General features: G+C 43.3%; 1 protein-coding gene across 10 annotated transcripts in view; it reads right to left on the bottom strand.

Moving 5' to 3' along the window:
* Gro (TLE family member transcriptional corepressor groucho) overlaps window positions 1–22,550 on the bottom strand; it is a 70,412-nt gene that overhangs the window by 24,100 nt on the left and 23,762 nt on the right. For 5 of the 10 annotated variants that reach the window (XM_083053478.1, XM_083053477.1, XM_083053482.1 and 2 more), the window contains 7 exons: window positions 15,836–15,942; window positions 15,314–15,389; window positions 8,397–8,441; window positions 2,618–2,680; window positions 2,452–2,526; window positions 2,222–2,254; window positions 1,584–1,946 (listed from right to left, as the gene is read on the bottom strand). In XM_083053478.1, the coding sequence (XP_082909604.1) occupies window positions 1,584–1,946; window positions 2,222–2,254; window positions 2,452–2,526; window positions 2,618–2,680; window positions 8,397–8,441; window positions 15,314–15,389; window positions 15,836–15,942 (762 nt within the window). Of the gene's footprint in view, window positions 1–1,583; window positions 1,947–2,221; window positions 2,255–2,451; window positions 2,540–2,617; window positions 2,681–8,396; window positions 8,442–15,313; window positions 15,390–15,835; window positions 15,943–22,550 lie in introns of those variants that run through there. The other 5 variants (XM_083053480.1, XM_083053483.1, XM_083053484.1 and 2 more) reach the window with 5 other exon arrangements.

Raw genomic sequence — 22,550 nt, 5'->3', positions numbered from 1 at the left:
TTAACTCGAATCTACAAATCTAACTGCGAGAAAAAGAGAAGAGCATCAGAGAGAGATAAATAAATAATCGGCCGATGGATTCGCGCCGAGGATGACGGCCTAATTGTCGCGAAAGATGCGCCGAAAGAAGCAAAACCGACGAGAGTAAAATAAAGGGAGAGAGATAAAGAGAGGGCAAAAGCGAGGCGCTTGCACAGGTAAGGGAGCAGCTGAGAAAAATAATCCAATTTAGTCGGTGCGCGCACAGCGACCCGGCTAACTGTTCGCCTGTTTTCACGCTTTTTAATTATACGCCCTTCTCTCCCTTCTTCCTTTCATCCGTCCGTGTTTGCGCCTCTCATGAAGAGATCGCGCGCTTTGTCGTCGCGATTCCGGTCAAAGAAACGCGGAATTTCATTTCAGGTAGACATTAAGCAAAATAGACGATCGTGTCCGACTTCGCGCAGCAGGTTACGATTCCTCAACCTGAGGTAGGAGAGAAAGAGAGAGAGATAGAGAGAGATCAGAGGTCAGGTCAGGTCCTCTTTTCCGCCTTTGCGGCGAACGAGGGTAATCCAATTTCAACGGAAACTTCGGCAACGCGTGATTGCATTTGGGACCGCTCGCTCTCGCCGACCGGGAAGCCGAGATAGATAGGCACGCGAGAGACTATCGAGAGGATATACTTTCCATCCCACATTTTCCTTTTTCCTCCCTTTTTTTCACGATGGATTCGACGGTTAAGTGGAAGTTACCATCGATGCTCCTATCCCTTTTTGCGCGGCTCGAACTCTAAACTCGGCCCTTTTATTACTCTTGCGTTTACTTTCCGGCGATATAACGCGCGCTCACTCGTGCGCGCCCCTTTACTCAACCCCCTTTCCTCCCCCTGCTTCAGTCGCCGAGAGTGTCGGCCGTTTTATCGGCTTTCGACGTCGCTGCAATTAGCATTTTAATTCTCGGCTAACGCGCCGTCCGTCGTGATGCGCTACTCTCCCTACGCTGACAATGAGTCTCTCCAGAGTTAAGTGTGCACTGATCAACCGGCAATATTCAATGCAACAGTACGCACCTGTTATCGATACGTAAACTCGCTTTATCTAACCCTCTGATGTCTCAAAGAAAAAGTACGCTTTCGTAAAACTATCATGCAAAGTGTCTCCTCTCCCCCATCGACAATTTAAAATAAAAATCAGATTCTTAATTTAGAATCTATCATTATGCTATAACACAATTTTATTTTAGAAATCTTCGATAGATCAGATCCGAAATGTAAAGCTCACTTTAGACTACATCTATAATTCATAATGAAATTGAAGATGGAAATGCATTTCTAATTTTAATATGTACTACTCTCCTATGTGTATTTTATTTCTTTTCAGATATTTAACACATAAAATCATAAATAAGATATCCCGAATTTGATCGTTAATTACACATCGTCTAAAGTGAACTTAAAGACATTCGCGAATAAATCCTGTGTGTCATAAGTATCTACTTCGTCTACATCCCGAGCCCGATCGAAACGCCGATCGATCCGAGCGCATATCGGGCGCGGGCGCGAAACATCGGATAGTCTCAGGTAAAGGTAATGGTATACTCACGTGTCCTAGCTTCTCCTCCTTCCGCCTCTTGGGGTCGCTCTCGAGGTCGGGTGTGCGGCTGCGAAATTTCTCAGGTGGCGAGACCGAGCGATGACCGAGTCTCTCGTCCGGCAAAGCGATCGGCTTACGGTCCTCGGGCGTCTCCGCGGCCGCGCGATGCTGCTGGAGATCGGCGGGCTTCAGCAGCGCCTGCGCCTGTGCCTGGACCGCAGCTGCGGCCGCGGGATGCGGCGGCGGCGCCAAGTGCGGCGGCACACCCGCGGCTGCGGCCGCCGCGGCCGCACCTGCGAAGCCCAGCAGACCGCCCGGCGGAAGACCGCCGACCACCGCACCGTGGGGCAGTTGCTGCGCATGGATCTGTTGCTGCGACATCAAGATAAAAGAACGCTGATAATACTGACAGCAAAGAAGATCCCTTTCCTCCCTTCTCTTTCCCTTATTTTTCGCATATATTTTTTTTTAAGTAAAATTCTCAGTAAAATCTATGTTTATTTCTATTTATACATAGAACGCCGGATAATCGGTGTTACAAATTATTATCGCATCAAAGATGTAATAATTTAGAAAATCGCATATTATACCACTAAATCAGCTGATCAAACAAAATAATGGATCAAACTGTGATGTAGAATACTTACCAAAAGCTGCTGGAGACCTTGCTGTTGCTGCTGCTGCAAAAATTAGAGAGAAGGCTGTATCAACAAAAAATCGCAAATAACACAATTATTTTCGATTAAGTTAGAACCGAAAGCTCGCGCGAATCTAACGATTTATAAAGGAATCTTTCGAGACACGCTTTTACGGTCTCGCTCGTTAAAATTGATGACGATGATGTTTAATGGTGAACAAAAACTTGGCGGCTACTTACCCCGATAATGGCGTTCAGTTCAGACATGGTGACTTGCTTCGCCCTCTCCACAGCGTTGGCCACCTGCTGCTGATGCTGCAATGCCATGCTATCATTATCGCGTCGTCGTCACACTCGACTGTGAGATCGCACGGCACGCGTGCCAGACAGAAAGTCAAAAACTCACCTCTTGCGCCAGGAACGGAAGCACTTGTGCGATTATCGCGTTCAGCCTCTTGGCGATTTCTGTCTGCAAGCACATGACGAATAAACGGATAAACGTTGATTTTGTGTCTTCTGCTGATAGCTAATTATTCAAGCAATTTGTTTTATACATCTTGTTTCATATGTCGTTTCGAATATAGCATAAGCAAAAATTATTTAATATTTTTTAAAAAAAGTAAAACGTGCGTTATTTTTCTTGAACGTAATATTTCTTTTTCTAATCTAAATGACAGATGTGACACAAATTTGTTTTTACACATTCGGCAAAAAATGTGTACATCTTTTACAGATTCAATTTTCATTTTCCAACATTATACAACAACGTGTCAATTCCAGAATGACCGATCCATTTGTAAAACTTGCGCAAGTACAACGTCGGAAATTTGTATCGAAACTTAATATCGCGTAGGTAGGTTTAACGTCACATATTTATACTTTGAATAATTCGGGGGATTAATTGAAAAATCGAGGGCGATTGCGCCGCGCGTGCGATACGAGGGGGCTGAAGAGCAATCCGAGTCGTGTGTACATAACGCGTAGGACACGCGATGTTCGGGGTTACGTCGTGGTGTAATCACATGTCGCAGAACGACCAACTGTTCGGATGAACATAGGCGAGCGCAACTCAATCCACTCTTGTATAACGAGGTAGCTACTCATTAATGCGCGCCGATCGAATCGATTGGTGATTAAGCTCACGATCGACACATAATGTTCAAATAACTGTAGTATATAAAAGGTATATTTTGTACGTCCTTGTTCGCTAAACTATATAATCAATCCACCACCCACAAATAAATATCTTTCTTTTTCAATAATGAATGTTATAATCGGGAAAGCTCTCGCAGAGCGTGGTTATATTTAATCGACTGAATTATTTTATGCAATCACCCCCTGCGACAACGGCGAGGCAACCCACGGCGAGGGTAAATTAGTGAGGGTGAGATCGCGCATATAATTATTTAGTATTGGTTTCTCGCCGATATCACCCCGGCGCACGATATTTCCACGTCAGGCGAATCGGGCGCGTAGATCTAAAAGTTGAGAGACCGAAAAAAAATGTCATCGTTTCTACGGGGAACAGAAAGATGGAAAACTGCCGCGTCCACGTCAGTTCGATTTCGCCCTGTTCGACAGTAGGTGGCAAAGGGGGCGAGTGTGGGAGGGAGTCGGGACGGATAGGTAGGTAGGTGAGTGGATGTAGAAGAAGGGCGGGCGACGAAAAAAGGTTCGACGAAAAAATGAAGAGAGGATGCGAGGGGTGAGAGGGAGGCGGTGGTGTCGGGGATGAAAGGGGGGCGGGGGTTGTGCGAGGTGGTTGGAGGCGGCGGTCGGGAGACGAGGAGAATTTGCAGGACGCGGGCGACGCGGAGCGAGTGTTGTCCGGCACGAAAAAATGGTTATTCCTTCTCGAATGTGCCCGATGCACATGCACGTTTTCCCGCAAAACGGATGGCCGGGGTTCGGGGGGGAGGGAGGGGGCGAGGGCAGGCGGGAGAACGAAGTGAGTTGACGAGGAGGAGAGGAGGACGAGAAGGGGTATAGAGATGACCGAACGAGAGGTGGAGAAGGAAGAGGAAGTGGTGGATGTGGAGGTAGGAGGTAACATTGAGATTAGCAACGGGTAAAAAATCGATGTCATCGCCCCCAGCCCTCGCGCTCTCTGTGCTCTCGTCCGACTCAACCCTCTGCTACCTCCACAGGGCAAAATAAAAGAACTCGAATACACGACCCCTAGGAGGGTGTATGCGCGCGCGGCATAGGTGTCCGTGCGAGCAAGCGCAAGCGAGCGCGAGTGCGAGTGTGTACACGCGCGTTCTCTTCCTCGTTCTCTCGCTCACACGCTGACACGTGTGTACGGACGAGAGAGCGCTGGAAAAGCGACCCCCGACCGCCGAAAGAGAGCACGTGGGGGAGAGAGAGAGGGGTCGCGTATCGAAAGAGAAAAAGAGTGGGAGAATGACAAAAAAAAAAAAAAAAAAAGAGAGAGAGAAAAAGGGAGAAAGAGAGCGAGAGAGGACCAGAGAGAAAGAGGGTAGAAGACAGAACGCCCGGATAGATAGACGTATATATGCATGAAGGCAGGAAGAACTGGAAAGGCAGGGTGAGTTATATGCAATTGGTCAGCCTGCACATTTTTTATCGGGCGCCGGGCGTACCCGCGATGGGAAATGGTAGTTACTCTCGTATCGACGAACAACGCCAGCAACAACGCCGCGGCAATATTCTTTCAAAGAGAATACGCGCTTTTTCGGTAGAACGCCGTCGTCGACTCTGAAATTTTAGCTCAGCGGACTCTCACGTCAGGGATGATGCGTAGCAATCTCTAAACTTGATTTTCTCTTCTATAGGACTACAGAAGAAAGCATTCATTCGAGAATCAAAAAATGATATATAAACCCAAAAAATTAAAAAGAAGTACATATTAAGAGGGAAATTAAAATTCCTCTTCTCTCTCTCTTTCTTAATTCACCCTTACATTCCTTCATCAAACACTTTAATAACGTTATTTGACATAATAATGAGACATCGCGATGAACTTTTCACCCCGCTTTCACACGATACTTAGCTTCTCCAGTGTAATTTCTTCGGCTTTCTTTCGCAACTTTCCAAAGATTTATATAATAATTCGGTTTCACGATCGCGTGTAATGTATCCGCGACATATTGCCGTGGATCGCGGGCTTAATCGAGCGGGACAACGAGCAGGCGGCAGCCGCGCCGAAGGACGACCCTTTCAATTAAGCGATAAGCGCTATCGGACAGATATACGCCGGCGGCCGAATGTACGTTACGTACGTACGATTCGATGGATGAATAGGGCGAAAACGTAACGCGCGGGACGCGATGTGTTTTTAGCTCCCTTCGTCTCGTTCCCGCGCCCCGGCCGCTACCCCCTGATTCCGAACGCGCCCGGTTTATCCCGCTCTTTTCTTTTGCGTAATCGCGGACGTTTTTTGCAAGCCGTCCATTTTTCTCCATCGCTGCAAATCTCATTTCCCGTGAAGATCGCATGATGGAATCCGACGGACTCGAGAATCCAATAGAGAGATTGATAAAAAGATTTTATCGCCGATATTATCGAACGATATCCTCGCATTAAACCGAGGATAAAATTTTGACAAGCCTTTCTAACTTTCGGGCGGTCGAAAAAATCTTTCCAAGATTCTTTTCCGCATGAAAAGTATCTACGTATAACAATGTTGATGTTAAAGAAATGTTAAGAGAGAAAGAGAGAGAGAGAGAGATAATTTTCAGAAATCCATTTCTTTGTCGCGTATACGTCAAGAGTCGAAATTCCCAGCGAGCAATCGGTCTATATCGTGCAATTAAATCGAACAAGCGAGCCAATGTTCGTGAACGAGGGTGACCGAGGGAGAAAATTCAAGACTCCTGTTGAGGGTGAGAGACGGATGGAGCGAGAGAAGTAATCGTACCTACAAGAACTGGGACATTGCCAACAAATTCGAGTTAGTCGAGTAGAGAGTGGTAAAGTGGTGGCTGCGGTAGGGTGGGTGAGAGGCAAATGTCGACTTCGAGCTATGGCAGGAGATACGAGGGTCGCGCAGATGCGAGGGATGGCCGAGCGTTCTGGGAACGAGGAGCGGGAGGGTCACAAGAACACAACGGCGGGACGCGATGAGAAATCAAGGGGACGAGAGAGAAAGAGAGAGCGAGAGAAACGGGGGCGAGGAGCGAGGAAGAATGAAAAGGGTAAAAACGAAAGGGGTGGCGAAACCGGAGAAAGAGACGAGATAGAGATACAGAAGGTTCTAACCTCGTAGGGGAAAGATTGTTTTCATTCGAGGGTTCAAATTGAAAAGGAGCGAGAAAACCGCGATTCGAAAGCCTGCTAAGTGGCGGGGATCGACTAAAGAGAGCTTGATTTATTTATTCCTTTTTTTTTGCTGAGCGAGGGGAGGTTTCGAGACTGACGCGTCGGTATCTCTGGATGAAAGTAATAAATATATTTTTTGGGTGCCCATTAAATCGCTGGCAGTGAATGAAAGGGACGAAAAGATCAGTGAGCAATAAAACACAATCTTGTAATTACATGTAAAAAAATTAAACTCCACTTGTGACACGACAAAATTCTCTGAGCGATTTAAAGTTAAATTTTTTTATAATATGCAACATTATTTTTATCACACAATAAATTTCTTTCAGAAATATATCAAGTTAAATGGTTTTAAAATATAGTATGTATATATATCACATACTATCTAATTTCGTGATGATCGTACGATCATTGTCTTAATACTGGAAAATGGCAATTAATGTAAATAAGTTGGTAAAGAGCGTGGCATCGGCGCGATTATTATCACGGTTAATTAGAGAGTAGCGAAGAACCGATAACTTTTTATTTCTCTTCCAATTAGCATCAAAAAGGCGATTCCGCGTTACCTTATCTCTACTACAATTTGTGAAGTCGTGGTGTCCCGACTCCCTGATTTTCCAACGAATAATCTTACTTTTCTAATTTTTATTAATATTCGGCGAATATTGTTATCCGATAAATTTATAAATTACGAACACAAAGCGCGAATCTTTCACAATTTTTATCATACTTGTTAAGATGAAAGATATCTAAAATCACATTTATTTAAAAAGAGTAACATGTATTGAAAAATATATTTCTAGACATCTTAATAAATACACAGACACAATTTACGAACTTAGAAGAAGATGCTAAAAGAAGAGATTTATTTTATTTATGCGACGTATATTATCTTTTTCTAAAATAAGCGATTTAATCAAGTTAAATTCTTAAGTAACTGAATTTCATCAACTGACACATGGATGTTAGCACAATTTCCGTTACTAATAAAGTACATTGACCTCGTTCTAATTTTAAAAGGCATCTTTTTAAGTTTGCGTCGCGAAATCTGCGATTAAAATAGCGCTGCTTTTTTAGGAACGCCCTGATTTCTCGTGCATTATTCGCCGGAAACAATTCCGCGGTGATCTTGGTGCCGTGCTACGCCCTATAACTACCCGAGAGAAGGTAGTTCTCCCCCCTTTCCCCACCGGGCGCCTCGGCCCATTAAGCGCCGCCTCAGGGTACGAGGGTGAGAAATGATCGGCCGCTAATGCTAATGAATATCAGCTCGTTGTACCGGGACGATAGGAGGGTTGTTTGCAGTTCGGGAGCCCCACTTTTGAGCATGGCCGCGCGACGAGGGACTACCCGTGGTCGCTTTTAAGAAAATTGCTGACAGAGGGGACCGCCTCGCCGCTGTTTCCCCTGATTAGCCGAAATTACACGATTTCCCGTCCTAAGCGCGTCCGCCATCCGGACACCTCATTTGCGGCCGCGACCGATTCCGGAGACGATTCACCGACATACTATACTCCCCGGGTTCAATTAACAGATCATTCGAATCCTTAACGCTGTTGAATATGATCTTGATTAACTCCGCGCAAAGCTAGTCCAAAATTACGCGTTCGTTCGTTCTCTCTCTCTCTCTCTCTCTCTCTTATACGATATTATTTAAGTAAATTTTTAAGAAATTCTCTTTAAAATACTTTCTAATAATATCTTCCTTACAGCTACAATATTCTAATCTAATTTTAATATTCTAAACTTATATTATAATTTATAATTAAACGTTATCTCGTTTAATCTATCTCATTTAATCTTCTATTGACAATAAACGATAATATTGAAGCTACGAAGTCTTTAATTGATCAGAAAAAAAATTAATTATATAAAAAAAATAATATATCAGCATGATGACTTACTTGCTTGTGCATTTCGACGTTGAGGCCGTATGACATTTCGTAGTACTGTAACAAAAAAAGAAGACAATTTTCAGTTTATAATATTCTGACTGTATCTTTTTATCAATCTAGCATTCTAGTAATTCTAATTATAAAATGCTGTACTGATTAAAATACTAAATGGCACATATCATAATAAATTCAAGAGAGATACATCAGGAGATTATTGCGTTCCCAACTGCGTAACCATAAGAATCTTTTACGTTCGAACTAGGTTGACGATTCAAACGCATGCGATCATAAATTGGTTAGCTACAGCTGAGTATATCAAACGTTCTCTCTCCTGAAATATATCACTCGCAAAGTAAACTTTGCAAAAAGTTGCTATCTCAATATTAAAAATAAAAAGGAAAAAAGATTACATCCTTATATCATCTTAATTCATATTTGCGGCGTCTCTCTTTTTTTATTTTCGTTAAAGAGATACAATTTTTTTTCTCTCAATACTAAAAGACTCGAGAGAAATCATATTTTTTACGCCAAACTTAAAATAGTTGGCGCACCGAAGTGCGAAATTCCCGAGACGTATCGAATCGCGGGGAGCGATCGATGGATCGGTCGGCGCGATCTTCTCGCACTGTCGGCATTCTCGTGGGCGAATTTCTGCGGACGGGGGATGAAAGGGGGCGAGAGAAGGGCCGCAATAGCGGACGTTCGATCCGGCGAGTACATACGTCTCGATAAACTCTGCATCCGAGGGTACGATGCAGTCCGGTGGATACGCTTGCGCGATCATAAATTGGTTAGCGGCAGTCGCTTAGCGCCGAGCGCGTCCGCCTTTAGTCTCCCGTTCGGAGACAAATGGGGTAGGCGGTTTGCCGTGAAAAAGAAAGAGAGAGAAAGAGCTACATGTGAGGTCAGGCCGAGAGATACTCGGCCCAGAGATCGATAGCATCGGCCACGGAAATATACTGACTTAATAATACATGTCGATATAACTATGCCCGGTAAACTTCGCGCGAAGCCTTCCTTTCGTCCTTCTTGCGAAACGATCTCGGGGCGCCCTGTCTACGCTTGTGCATGTCAGTTTAGCTTGGCGATCGTATCGCGCAACAAACGGTGGTGACTCGATAATTCGTTTCCTCGAAGGGCTCTCACCGCCCTCGAAAAAGCACGCGCGATCACTGCCACGCTAAGTAACGAGCAATTTATCTAAGTATATATTGTCATATATTGGATTTTTTGGGTTTTATACCGTATTTCATTTTTACGCACAGAAATGAAAGAGAAAATGATATACAAAATTATATTATATATATTTATAAAATAAAAAATTATATAATAAATTATATTAAAAAATATTTTTAATTATATAATGAATATGTTATATTTATAATGCAGTCAAACTTATGTAAGAATGTGTAATATGTATATACTTCGTCCAAACGCTTTATTCTTACAAACTTTTAATTGCAGTAAAAGAATTTTAAATATTTTGTTGTAGATTTAATTTTATTATACTAAATGGGGCAATTACTAAAATCAAGATTATTAATCGAGTTTCCTCAAATTGATTCAAGTAAAATCACGATTAAATCCACACATACACACAGTAATTTGTCACCATTTATTCGTCGTCTTTGCACGCGCTGTGAAGTCTGATTTAAATGGCCGAAGGAAAGATATCGGCGTAAGTCAGTAATCAAATAACGAGAAAAGTCTCTCGACGACGGCAGAAGTTCCGCGGATATCGATCTCATCTGCCCGCCTCTCATTTTCTATTTTCACGTGCCTTGGAACCCAATAATAGGAGTTGTACGGATAATTTCGCCCCCTCCGATTACTCGATATGGATCTTTTAGTAGCGAGGCTTTGATAGGATGATTGGACGACCTCGTTCGTCGCTCTCTCGACATTTTCTCTCATTTCGCCTCTTCTTTTCGCTTTTCTCTCTCTCTTTCTGGACCCTCTTTCTGGTCCCTCTTTCTGGTTGCACTGTACTTCAACCTGCCATTCTCTCTCGTCTCCTTTCCCATCCCCATTTTCCTTTTTCGCATTCGCTCTCTTGTCTCGCTTCGCGGAAATTTACACGTCGCGCCCACGGATAATTAACGGATAATTAATAAGCCGATGCGAATCACGCCGAGTGCGAACCGGTGCATCCGCGAATCGCACCGCGGAATTTTTCTCCATCGGCTTTCTATAATTTTTAAAGAAGCTACAAGTTTCGCCTAACAAGGTAAAATTCAATGATAAGTAAAATACATTACCGCAACAATATACCCGATACATCTAATAGATTAATAATAAATGTTCAAATTTTATTTGGTAACACATTTATAAAACAACGTTTATTTAGTCAAGTGTTACCTGTAAAATGATATCGATTTAAAGTGTAAGAAATTCAAAAATAACAGTTTATAAATATAGAATCCGATAGCTCTGTAAAGATATTTTTTGCGTGCGTAAAGGAACAATATCGCGGCATCGCCAGCCGAATATCCGTCACGGTCCAAGCGTCACGACGCAAAATTTCGCGAGTGTTGATGAAAAAAAAATTTTTTTTTTCGAGAGGGAAGAGGACAACGTATAGAGCGCAGGATAGAAATGCAATCTGCCAGGCATACCCGCGCGCGCACACGCTCGCGCGGGGTGGAAAGCAAACGGCGAACTGTGGAAACAGGAGGAAAACAAAGAGTAATCGAGAAGCGTGCCCCAGGGATGTGGGTTACGTTTAATTTGTTGCAGCGCGAAAAAACGCGGCGGAGAAAAAACATAGATAATTGGAAAGTCTTCTCGTTCGCGCGGCCAGGCCGGAGATGCGCAACGACCCCGGGCCTGTTTTCGATAAGGTTTTTTTCGTTCCACCCCCTTTTTTTATCTCCCTCATCCATAGCATCGAATTCTCCCTCTCTCTCGATCATTACATTCGCGTATTGAAAATTAAATCAATTTTCCGACGGCCCGGGGATTCGGAATTTTTTCGTTTGTTCCGTCTGTCTGTTTTCGACAATATCGTATAATACGGCACTAGAGAGTTTCTCCTCCAGGCGTTGTTGAAGAGACAAGATTCGGAGGCCACTTCGTTCAAGCTTTAGATAATTAATTCACCGACAGATGTACTCGCAAACTGTCGCGATAAAAGTATGAAGCTCCTGCGAGCAAATCGTGCGAAAGGCAACTCGTAATTCGAGGAATACAACTTTGTGCACGATCATTTGACGCAAAAATCAGATATGCGAGGGCGGAATCATTTATTCGAATTGGTATCGCGCGTTAGAGACACTTTTTACGAATTTTCTTCGTTTTTCAAGTATAAAAGAGTTTTGAAATACATAAATTAGAGCGATAAATACATCATAATAAGATACGATGATTTATATATTCGGGAAAATTATTCGGCATAAAAAGTTGACTTTAATTATATCGTTCTTTCTGCCGTGTATTTGGAAATACAAAATATTATGGAAAAAAATATACCTTCCAAATATGCAGAGCAAAAATATGAACCATAAATAAAAGAAGAGCAAAGTGAAGAGATGAGAGAGAAAAGATAAAAACATCTTTTAATAAAAGATAGAACTTTTATAGCTCCAAACTTCATACATTCTCAAAGTCACGTAATTTACAAGTATTATATTTTTTTCCAATATACCAAGTGTATAACTAACAACTAAGTTTACATTTACAACTATAGTAAAATCTATATATAGAGACATAATTCAGAATGCATTAATCATCCCCAAATAAATCAAGTATAAATATATCAATCAAATTCTTGGAGAACGCGACATGGTTAGCGGTATCTCGACAAGAGAGAAGGGAAAGAGATATTCTCCGTAACGATGTAGAAAGGCGATGATCCGTAAGACGGAGCGGACAAAAGAGTGAGGCGAGGAAGAAAGAGAGAGAGAGGGAGGGAGGGAGGGTTAAATAGATAGAGAGAGAGAAGCTTGAAGAAGAGTAGGAGTCGGAGGGTGAAAGGGGCAAAAATTGAAGCGGCGCGCGGATTTACGCGGCGCGTTACCCTAATGAAAATCGCGAAGGATGAAGTTGCGCGCGCGTGGCGGCGGCGGCAGCGACGGTGGTGGCGACGGCGAGAAGAGGTGGTAGGAGACGCTCGGAATACACGAGGGTGGAATTAGAATATCAGAGATACGGCTGGCATAGAGCGTGGTGTATGTACTGTGTGCCGCGCACACCAACATCCCTCGCCTTCGTCCGCGCGCCCTCTCAGGGCTTGCACGTATATAATACTTGTCGGTGGTTGACAAACCCTCGACATCAATTTCTCTCTCTGTCTCTGTAATTCTCTCTCTCTTTCTCCCTTTCCCGCTCCCTTTTCCCTCGACGAATCTTGCCTCTCTCTTCCCCGCTACTTCTATCGCTCACCCCGTCCCCTCTCCTCTCCCAACTACTCCTCCACCTCCTGCTGCTACCCCCCTTCTCTATCTCTCTCTTCGTTTACTTTGGAGATATCGATTACCGGCTCAACTCCCAACCCCCATCAACCCCTCTGTCACCTCCGACCCCCCTTATCCATTCCCTCTGGCACCCCCGACTCCCTTCCACTCGGCCCAGCTTGCTGCTTGGTTGCTTGCACGGTGTCACATCGGTGTAGCAGTTTACAGAGACAGTATAGTTCGCGACAATTACGATCGAACGTACAGAAGGCAGTGGTGTAGGACCTCGAAATTCAAAGATGCGGATGTTACGACGACGACGACATCAATCCCCAAAATCTTATGCTTGATTTTCCGCAGTAGTTCTTAACTCGCATATTTTAACGATGTAAACAGAATTCGTGTAAAACGAGCGCAATTTTCGCATGCAAAATACAGCCGATCCTTCGCGCTCGCGCGAATTTGAATTTGCATTTCTGGAGAATGCATTAAGCGCAAATCCGGGCTATCTATTATATTAAAATATTCGAACTTACTTCATGAATTAACGAGCAGAATCGGACAATTTCAAAAATTCTAACAAATGTTTGTCAAAAATTCTGACAAATGTTCCGTAATTGAGAGATAATAAGATCAATTCAAGATTAAATCAATAATTAGATGCTTTGCTAAATAAACACAACAACAACAACTAAAAGAATAAATATAAACTATCTAAAGCAGAGTCTAATAATTAGCAAACTACTATACTTATGTTAAATATCATGATTTCGGTACAATCCCAAGTTCAAATTACGTTTAATCACAAACCCGCGACGATTAAGCTTTAGACGCGCCGAAATTATACCAAAATTATAGTTTTAACTTTCGATTTTTACAATCGAACTTGGAGAATTTTACAAAGCAGCCGAATAAGCATTCGCCTTTAGCTCCGCTGAAATTTGCGTCTATTGAGGATAACGGGGTTATTGACCCTCCAATCCGCGGCGTTCGCTTTCGTATTTCGAAAAGCGGTTTGCGGAAACGCATAACCGCCCGGTGCCTGCGAGAGCGCATTCTCGTGCAGCGGCTGAATTTGTATCGGGACAAAAGCGAGGCTCTCCTTGATTTTTACTTCCATTTTTCAGTCCAGCCACCGTGTCTCTCGTGAGCTTGATTTGCTCGCGGAAGACGAGCAACATCGTACGGGAATACTCGGAAATTTCTATACGTAACTTTTCAAATGACATCTACACGGTAGATATTTTTACGGCAATGCATTTAAAGAAAGGTTACATGTTAAAATTTATTTTACAATTTCATTTATCGCGCTTTATACGCAAAGAATTCTAAGAAAATGTTTGATTGAAATTTAATGCGTGCGATTTTTTTGTTTTATTATTTATTCGCAATAAAACGGACGAGCCGATACTTTCATTCAAAGCATTCAATTTTCGAAATCAACGCACCGTGACTGGTATATAGTATTTCAAAGGAATTTTTCTCAGTGTAAGCAATATGATCTGATATAAAATGATTACTTTTATTTGAAATATTAAATAATGAATACAGAGAGACGGAAAATTAAAAGTCAAAGATAATATATCTCTCTCAAACATCAGTAAAAAAAAAAGTAGAAGCGTACTGTCATAATTTCTGAACAAACTGTCTCAATGAGAGACTCTAAACTTCAGACATCTCTCTCCGCAAGTTACATAATTTTATATCCTCGTAAAAGGAGAGAAAATCTATCGTAGTAATGATAATAATAACATCCAAGTCTCGTCTCGGAAGGAAGAAGAAGAAGGCAACGCGAAACGGATACTCGCGGCGAATACTTTGCACCATGTTAGTACTGCACTTTAATATAGGTAAGTCCAAGTTAAGCTCCTTACCGATGACGATACGATTAGTACGGTTGGCTGGACTAATTGCCTTTACGCTGATGGAACTAAATCGAAGAGAAGCCGGCAATATGAAACGAGAATAATATTGATCGTTTTTCCTTAACCGAAGAAAATGGCTCGCATTAATTTGCGCCCGCAAAATTCTCCCGTTTATATAATATCCTGTTTATATGTATATTCCCCTTCACACATGCAATATCGACAAATACTCTGTACTTGGTATATATTCTCGTGTGCCAATATACAAATACAAGTCTAAAGAGAGAGACTCCTCGAACCTTCTCTTCGCGAAGCGCACGCAAGACCGATAATCGAATTTCGTTTTTATTTTTAACGAATCTTGTATATTTTGCAGAGAAACAAGTCGGCTTAAATAATTCGCGAGAAAAGTGAGGTACTCGGTACTCTCCTTTCGTTTATCTTTAATATATAGGTTTTTATAATATTTAGCGTTGAATATTGACTTGTTATCGAATTAAAAAATTATGAAACACCGAGAAGTATAGACTATATGAATATCCGTGGTTTATATATTTCCGCGGTTAGAAAACTAAAGTGTTGTCCGGATTTGGACCGCTCTCGATTCGCGAAAAAAAGAGACAACGAGACGACTCGATCTCGTAGAGGAAAGACACAAAAAGAAACTTACAAAGTGCCTTACCATAACGTAGTGCCTCTGCATCTCGGTCTTCTCGCTGGCCAACTTCTCGCACTCGAGCTTCAGTCTGAAAAATAAAAAACCGAAAAACGAATGTGAATAGAATCAGTTTAGATAAATATTACTGTAAAATTTATTGTTAAAGAGAAATAAAATGCATACATATTAATTATAAACAAAACGTAACAAAGTCTCGCGCTTGGAACAGAAAGGAAAGATAAAAGAATAAAAAGAAAATAGGTCGATTGATCCATACGAGTCTATCGATAATCGCGGTGTCGCATAAAAAAATTCGCTGCGATTGGAAGAACGAGGGAAAAGGTGAACGCGAAGAAAATCGTCGTCTCGAGTAATCGCAAGAAGACTCGTAGAAACACAATGGAGCAAATAAAAAAAGGCAAACAAAAAAAGAATAAAAGGAAATAAAAATGCGAGGGAACGGGAGAGAGAATGGCGCAAGAAGAGGAAAGGGATAAAGAGAGCATAAGCGAGGAAAGAGACAAAGATACTCACGAATGGTACTGCTGCTGGATGAAATTGAATTCCTCTTTGATCCTCTCGCAAGTGTCCGCCACCGTGAATTTCAACCCGCCAGCAGCCCCGCCGCTACCGCCGCCACCCTGCAAGAAAAAGGGGAGAGGAAACGAATGGATTCGATTAGCTATGTATATACATACACACGACACAATGGGGAGGGAGACGCGCGACAGAGAATATTACGCGCGCGCACATGCACACGTGGGCGTTAAAACCGTATACGCACTCGCGACGAATAAGCCGCATCCGCCAACAAGCAGCCTGGCCGTCACTTTGTGGCATTGTATTTAATCTTGCTAACTCTCTCCAGGGCAAAAGCCATAGTCTCTCGTCCACGTGCGTATCTCTCGCTATTAATACGAATAAATAGAGCGACAATACTCATTCCGCGCTTATACATGCGAATTACTCGTGTCGTAGAACACAGGGGAAAGATATTCATTATCGTGCATTCATATACACGAGCAACACAAAAATGTAGTAATCATCTTAGCTTGTATAGCGTTTTGCATAATTTGTAAATATGTTAATAGCGTGAGATGTTAATATAATAGTCCATGCCGCGCGATACATCTTAATCCTTTCTTTTTTTCCCTCTCTTTTTATTCTTTTAAATTTTTGCAAATTTTGTTTCTCGAAGTACTCCCTTCCGCGAAGCGAATTTTCAATTCAATAGCCACGGCATTCACGGCTAATGGTTAGAAATATTTGCGGTGGATTGTTGGCGTGCGAGAGTTTCTCGTTTCGTCGGATACCTTTGGAAACACATTTAAGCTGCGAGGTGCTTAAAGTCGAAAATGACGAGGAATCAGCAGCGTCGAATGGCCTTCGGGCACGTAAGGCGCACGCAAACGCACGAGACCGAGCCCAGAAATGCGAGCAGGGGGGCAGACCAGGTATAAAAGACGAACGTCTCGAGCGCGGGGGCGAGAGAGAACGAATGAAGAGAGGGCAGAGGCAAAGGCGCGGGCCTGAAGAGCCAAGGATGAAGGACTGTGAAGGCGTCCTTAATGAGACCCATTCCACCAGATACCACGAGATTTGTTCGAGTCCACTACCACGGGCTCCTCTTCTCAGAGAGGAAACCTATGTACACACATACACACACATATACCAATGGCAACTCGGCGTGCCGACTGAAATTACGGTGGAAAGGATCGGCGCTTTCCGATGACAGTAATGATTACGTTGCGGTGAAAGGGCGTCAATCGAATTTCGAAAAGGACGCGCGTCTCTTAAAAGCGAATCGCTGAATACTGTCATTACAACGATTCGTGCTTGTGTGGATTTTCGAACGCAGAAATTAGCCGCGGTAAAGGTAAACTCTATAGAGGGGGAAAAAAAAGGATTGCAATTTCGATGGCAACATTAATGATCCCGCTTTGGAATACCGAGTTTCGTTCTGTCTCTCTCTCTCATGGATTATACGCCGCCGTCGCCGCAAAGAATTTTTATCTCGTTTTTGATGAATCGATCGATGACCGGCCAAATCACGTCGCGCTCGAAAATTCCGATTTTTTTCGACGGACTCCGCGACCCCGCGCTGAATGATTTGGCCACTTGTTGAATGCGAAACGGGGAGTGGCTGTCGGTGGTAAAATGGTTTGGGAAAGCGCGGGAGAGAGTACGGTGGCGGCGGCGGTGGGCCTCACTTGTTGCAATCATCAAACGGAAAAGTCATCGAACAGGTTGTTGCGCCGCGGCGCGGCGCATCGTGTCGCATCGCGGCCGGCGACAAATTCGTTTTCATCGAAACTCTCTCTCTCTCTCTCTCTCTCTCCCCTTTCCCTCCCATCGCAGCAACGAGCACGGCGATTCATCGGTTAAAATTAACGTACTATACCTCTGCGATTTGACCAGACACCAACACTCATTCCCGCGCAAATATTCCCATCGCGATGTTTAGATCGCGAAATTGGCTGCAACTCCGAAAAGTTCGATAAAAAAACAGTCGGTCCATTAAACTTGTCTCAAACATTTTTTTTTTTTTTTTCTTCGAAATATAAACGCGGTGAATTTTTATAAAATAAATAAAAAAAAAAGAAACATCGGAAATCATATGTGTTCATTTATTCTGTTCATTGCAATTATTGAATATTTCATGTATTGTGAAAATAGCTTTCGTCAATAATAGCGTAAAATATTACAAATCTCCTACGTGTATACTTAAATTATTCAATTTATTCTATTATAACATAATTAAAAATTATATTTGCTTTTGTTCGTGGATTAAAATTTTAAATTATTATTTCAATACTATAATATTATTTCAATACTATAAAATTCTACGGATATAATGAATATATTCCTAACGTATCGATATCCCCGATAACATCGGTGTAAGCACTTTTATCTCTGCCAGGGTCACCACGTGTCTTCCATGTTAGGACGCGCGTGTTATTAAGGAGCGAAGAGACAAAAGTCCTCCTCCATATTCCCGACAGCATGGCCACGACCGCAAAACTGCTCCACGACGGTGTTGTTCGTGTCTTTTGTGCTCGTCTCTTGTCCGAAAAGGGTTTCCCCCCCTTTTTCTTTCACACCGGCGAGTATATATATACACGCGCGGATAGTATCGAAAAACCGGCTGGTTCACTTTGTTGCCAGGAGATAATGGCCGTGCGAATCGTAAATAAGGTAATAGGTCTTTGGAGGGCACCCTCCCCTCCCTCTCTCGCGTCGCTACGGGACCCAAAGATCGAATGACGTAAGCGGGAACCTCTTAAGGCGTCCTGCGAACTTCCACGAGAAGCGAACACGCCATCGGATATAAATCGTCCTCTCCCTCCCATCCCGCCCTCAACGATTGTTGTAAATACATCGAAAACAAGAGCGCGGATCTTAAATGAATCTTCTTTCATACTGCGTTTCATCGCATTGTTCATTTTAATTCTTTTATTTCTTTACAATTATCTTTGACATCCGCATCGCGTTTCACACAATTCCTTTCTTTATCAAATTAAAAGTTTTTAATTACATAATATAAAACTTTTCTATTCTTTTTTCTTATACTTGCAAATTATTTCTACAAGTTTGGTTAACTGTCGTTGGATTTTATACGGGTATCTAGTGAAGAAACACGTTCGAGTTCTCGGAGAATAGGGTTCTTCTTGCATTGGTCAAACTATATACTTGCGCCGTTAATGCAAGAATCGCATCGAACGGCACAGCGTGATACAGCTCCAAGTCAGGCTGGCAGCTCGCTGACGCAGCTGCAGTTGAATAAACATCGGCGAGCCGATGCACGCGCGTGCATCGAACAACAAGCGATGAAGGAAATTCATGTGTGCGGGGGATGACGCGTGTGTACACACTCGCACGCGCGACGACGCATTCTGTGCAAATAATGAGAGCGAGCATCATCATCGAAAGAGCGCGCGGATCTGCCGATTACGCGCATAAACGGCCATTAAAAGCGGCGAGAAAGGAGACGGGACAGCGGGAGGAGGAGGTTGAGCGAGAAGTAATCGTTCGTTATGGTGCAAAAAGTGGATACCAGTATCCGCGAGCGGAGGAGGAAGAAACGAGGATCGTTTGAAGCGAGCCCGGGTTCGGGGATTACGGTCTGTTGTACGCGTCCAAATGGCGAACAAGTTTTTCGCGACGAGAAGAAAGAGGAACTTTATGAGATGGCGGTGTAATTATTTTATACACATTTCGTGCCGCCGCTGCATAACATAATTAAGTCTCGATTGGTCCGCTCGAAAGACAAAAAAATCCGCGTATCAAATATAATTGAAAGGCAATCGGAGAAAAAGAACGACGAGCATCACACAAGCCCAGAGACTTGAGACAATCGATTGAAAAAGCGCACACAGCTGGTACTCTGATTCTACTTCGATAAATTAAATCCGAAGCGGCCTTATTAACCCTGGAGTTATAGGAGAGAATAGATAATCGCTATTCCTTGAAGCGCGGAGTCGTAGCTAATCGCGTTCGCCTGAAGCGACTAGGCGCGTTCGATATTATTGCCGGTGTGTGTCGGCGGCATTCATTTCATTAATCACCATTATTAATTAATACAATCACGATCCTCTTGCAAACGCGCAATTCTGCGCGCATCGTAGAACTAACCGGATTCTATGAGATTCGCGCAGTAAAGACGCTTATGATGTATCTCGATATAGTATCCGAGTAAATCGGTGCTTTGCCTCAATTGCCGATATTGATATTAGTATTTTTAGCCTCGTCACGCTAGAGAGAGAGAGAGAGAGAAAGAGCGAATAATATTTAAGAGGCAGTACTGAACAAAGAAATCAATCAATTTGTTTCATATTAATTCAGAAATATTTTTAAGAATACATATTATTTGCATTGCCTAATAATGTGCATTTTAATATTGTAAAAATGTAATCCTTGATTTTAACCATATATATATGTCGCAAATGTAACGTATAGCGCGCTTGTGAAATAATAATTATAGAGTTGCAGTTAATATTTGCAATGTAGACGCACAGAATTAAAATTTCTAAATCCCTTTGGTGATCAAAGACTGTTTCGACGAAGGGGAAATTATCGTGTATTCGTCTGGCGAGTTTTCATACGTTCGTAAAATCCGTTTAGGATAGGCGCGTTAGAGATTTTGGAGCGCGTTAAGGGTGTACGCGTGCTCGATCAACGTCGGTGCGTATTGAGAGCGCTAACAAATGTCCTTCGCCGTCCATATTAGGAGGGTAGAGCAGAAAACGGGACGAGCACACAAACCGAGGGGTGAACTAACAGAAGGGACATACGCGGGATAGGGCGCAGAGAGCAGGAAGGAGCACGTGGTGAAATTCTTGGTGCGCGCAAAAGCGTGCACTTTCAATAGATGCTCCCTGATCCTCCGTTACAATAATGACTGGCAGCCGAAAAAGAAACAACGCGAGGGAGAAAGAATTCGCCCCCCTGCGTAATTTTTCTTCCCCGACGCCCGGTAATTCTCGACAGTCGAATACTCGCGCTAATTGAGTCGATTTATTATTAGCGTTGCGAAAAAAATTAAAAATAATCTTAAATTTAATTTTAAAAATAGAGAGATCGCATATCGTATGCGCGAGACGACTTTCATACATATATTTAATACATTTATATCCACCGTCCTGATTTATCTTTAAATAGATCTATCTATTATAATAGAGACTAAATATTTAAAATAATTATTAAAAATGTAATTATGATTATAAATTTTTGTCGGCAGAAAAATCGATTCGGAATTATGTGATTAAAGAATCTTTTATTTAATTTGTTTTCCAGTGGCCGTGCTCGAAGGAACAATCGACGATTCTGGGACCCCTCGTGTAACATGATTTCGCTTCTCATTCCGTCGCGTAACCTCTCGTCCGTGTCGCAACGATGGACCAGCGCACGTACACGTCGAGCATTACGAGTTTCCCCTCCCACCGGTATATATATTGGTGATTATATTATAGGTTGTATGGACGATCTCTCTCTCTCTCGGTGCCCGAGACACAAGGAGACGGAGAAGGAAAGGATCGAGGACAATTTCCACTCGCGCTTCAGACCCTTCGTAGCACGTGATGCACGTGAGAGATGTGTCATTTTCGGTACTGCTATGTATGTGTGTGTGTGTGTGTGCACACAGGTGCGTATTTCGCGCATATTTCAAATACACGTGCTATTGTACGACACAATGGACGTTACCCCTGGGATTTTTGCTTCTTCCTCCTTAATCTGCGCACCGCTAAAACAAGACTCGTCCTTCGCGAAAGGGCATTTGTCAAGAGCTCGAATAAAGAGAGGAAGAAGAGAGAAGAAGAAAGAGAGGAGGACGGAAGGATGTATAACGGGGATAGAAATTGGTGCCAAAAGTCGCGGCTTTCTCAGAAAATCCTCGACGATCCCGGGCCTTCCATCGTCTCCCCCGATGGAAGGGGGTGTCGTCGGTTAAATAATTCATGAGCTTTCGTGGCGAGATGAATTCCAACGAAATATTTGGTAACACAATACAGAATATTTATAAGAACGTAATTTACTCAAGATCGATTCGCGCGCGAGCACTGTCCGGAGAACAGAGAGTTCGTACCTGTTCATCGCGAGGTTCGCGATCGATCTCCCGAGAAGGGAGATCTCTCAGGGGGATGAAAAAATAAAAAAACTGTCTCAGGCAATAAAATTGACGCTTTGCTCGCAGACTTTCGGTACGAATAGAATATACGCTAGAGAAGGAAGAGACAGGCAGGGATGGGGGGATGAAGGACAGTCTGCTGGGGATGTGCACCAGCGAGATCGGCGATCCCCGGAGTGGCCATCTGACGGGGTGGTTAAGAACTTGCTTGTACCAGCCAGAGCCACGAGAGAGTGGCTTCGATCGTCCTTCTCTCCACGTGGACGATACCGCCTTCGGTAAATGCCTTCGTCACGCGAGGGGTGAAACCGTTTATAGTCTACAAGGAAGTCGGTCTTTTTCTCTCTCTTCTTTTCCCCGCCGCGCGCGCGCGCGCGCGCATCCCCCTGCGGCCCTTGCGGCCCTTCCAGGCTGCCCCGTCGAGAGGGGGTAGCTTGGCTCGCTCGCCAGCCAGCTCTTGCGCATCGCAACCTTTCCTCCGCCCGGTCTTATACGCTGCCTTCGTGAGAACGATAATCGTTTTATCCACATGAGAGCAACGGGACGTGTATCACCTGTTCGTTTTCTCAAACCTTCGCTCGGAAGTGATCGCTCGCTCCGCCTGGCGAAAAACTCAACTTTCGT

This window comes from Prenolepis imparis, unplaced genomic scaffold (genome assembly GCF_030444845.1).
Source record: "Prenolepis imparis isolate NDT839.2.m4 unplaced genomic scaffold, iyPreImpa1.0 SCAF_13, whole genome shotgun sequence".
Lineage (NCBI taxonomy): Eukaryota > Metazoa > Arthropoda > Insecta > Hymenoptera > Formicidae > Prenolepis > Prenolepis imparis.
This window is presented reverse-complemented; position numbering and strand designations above follow the sequence as displayed.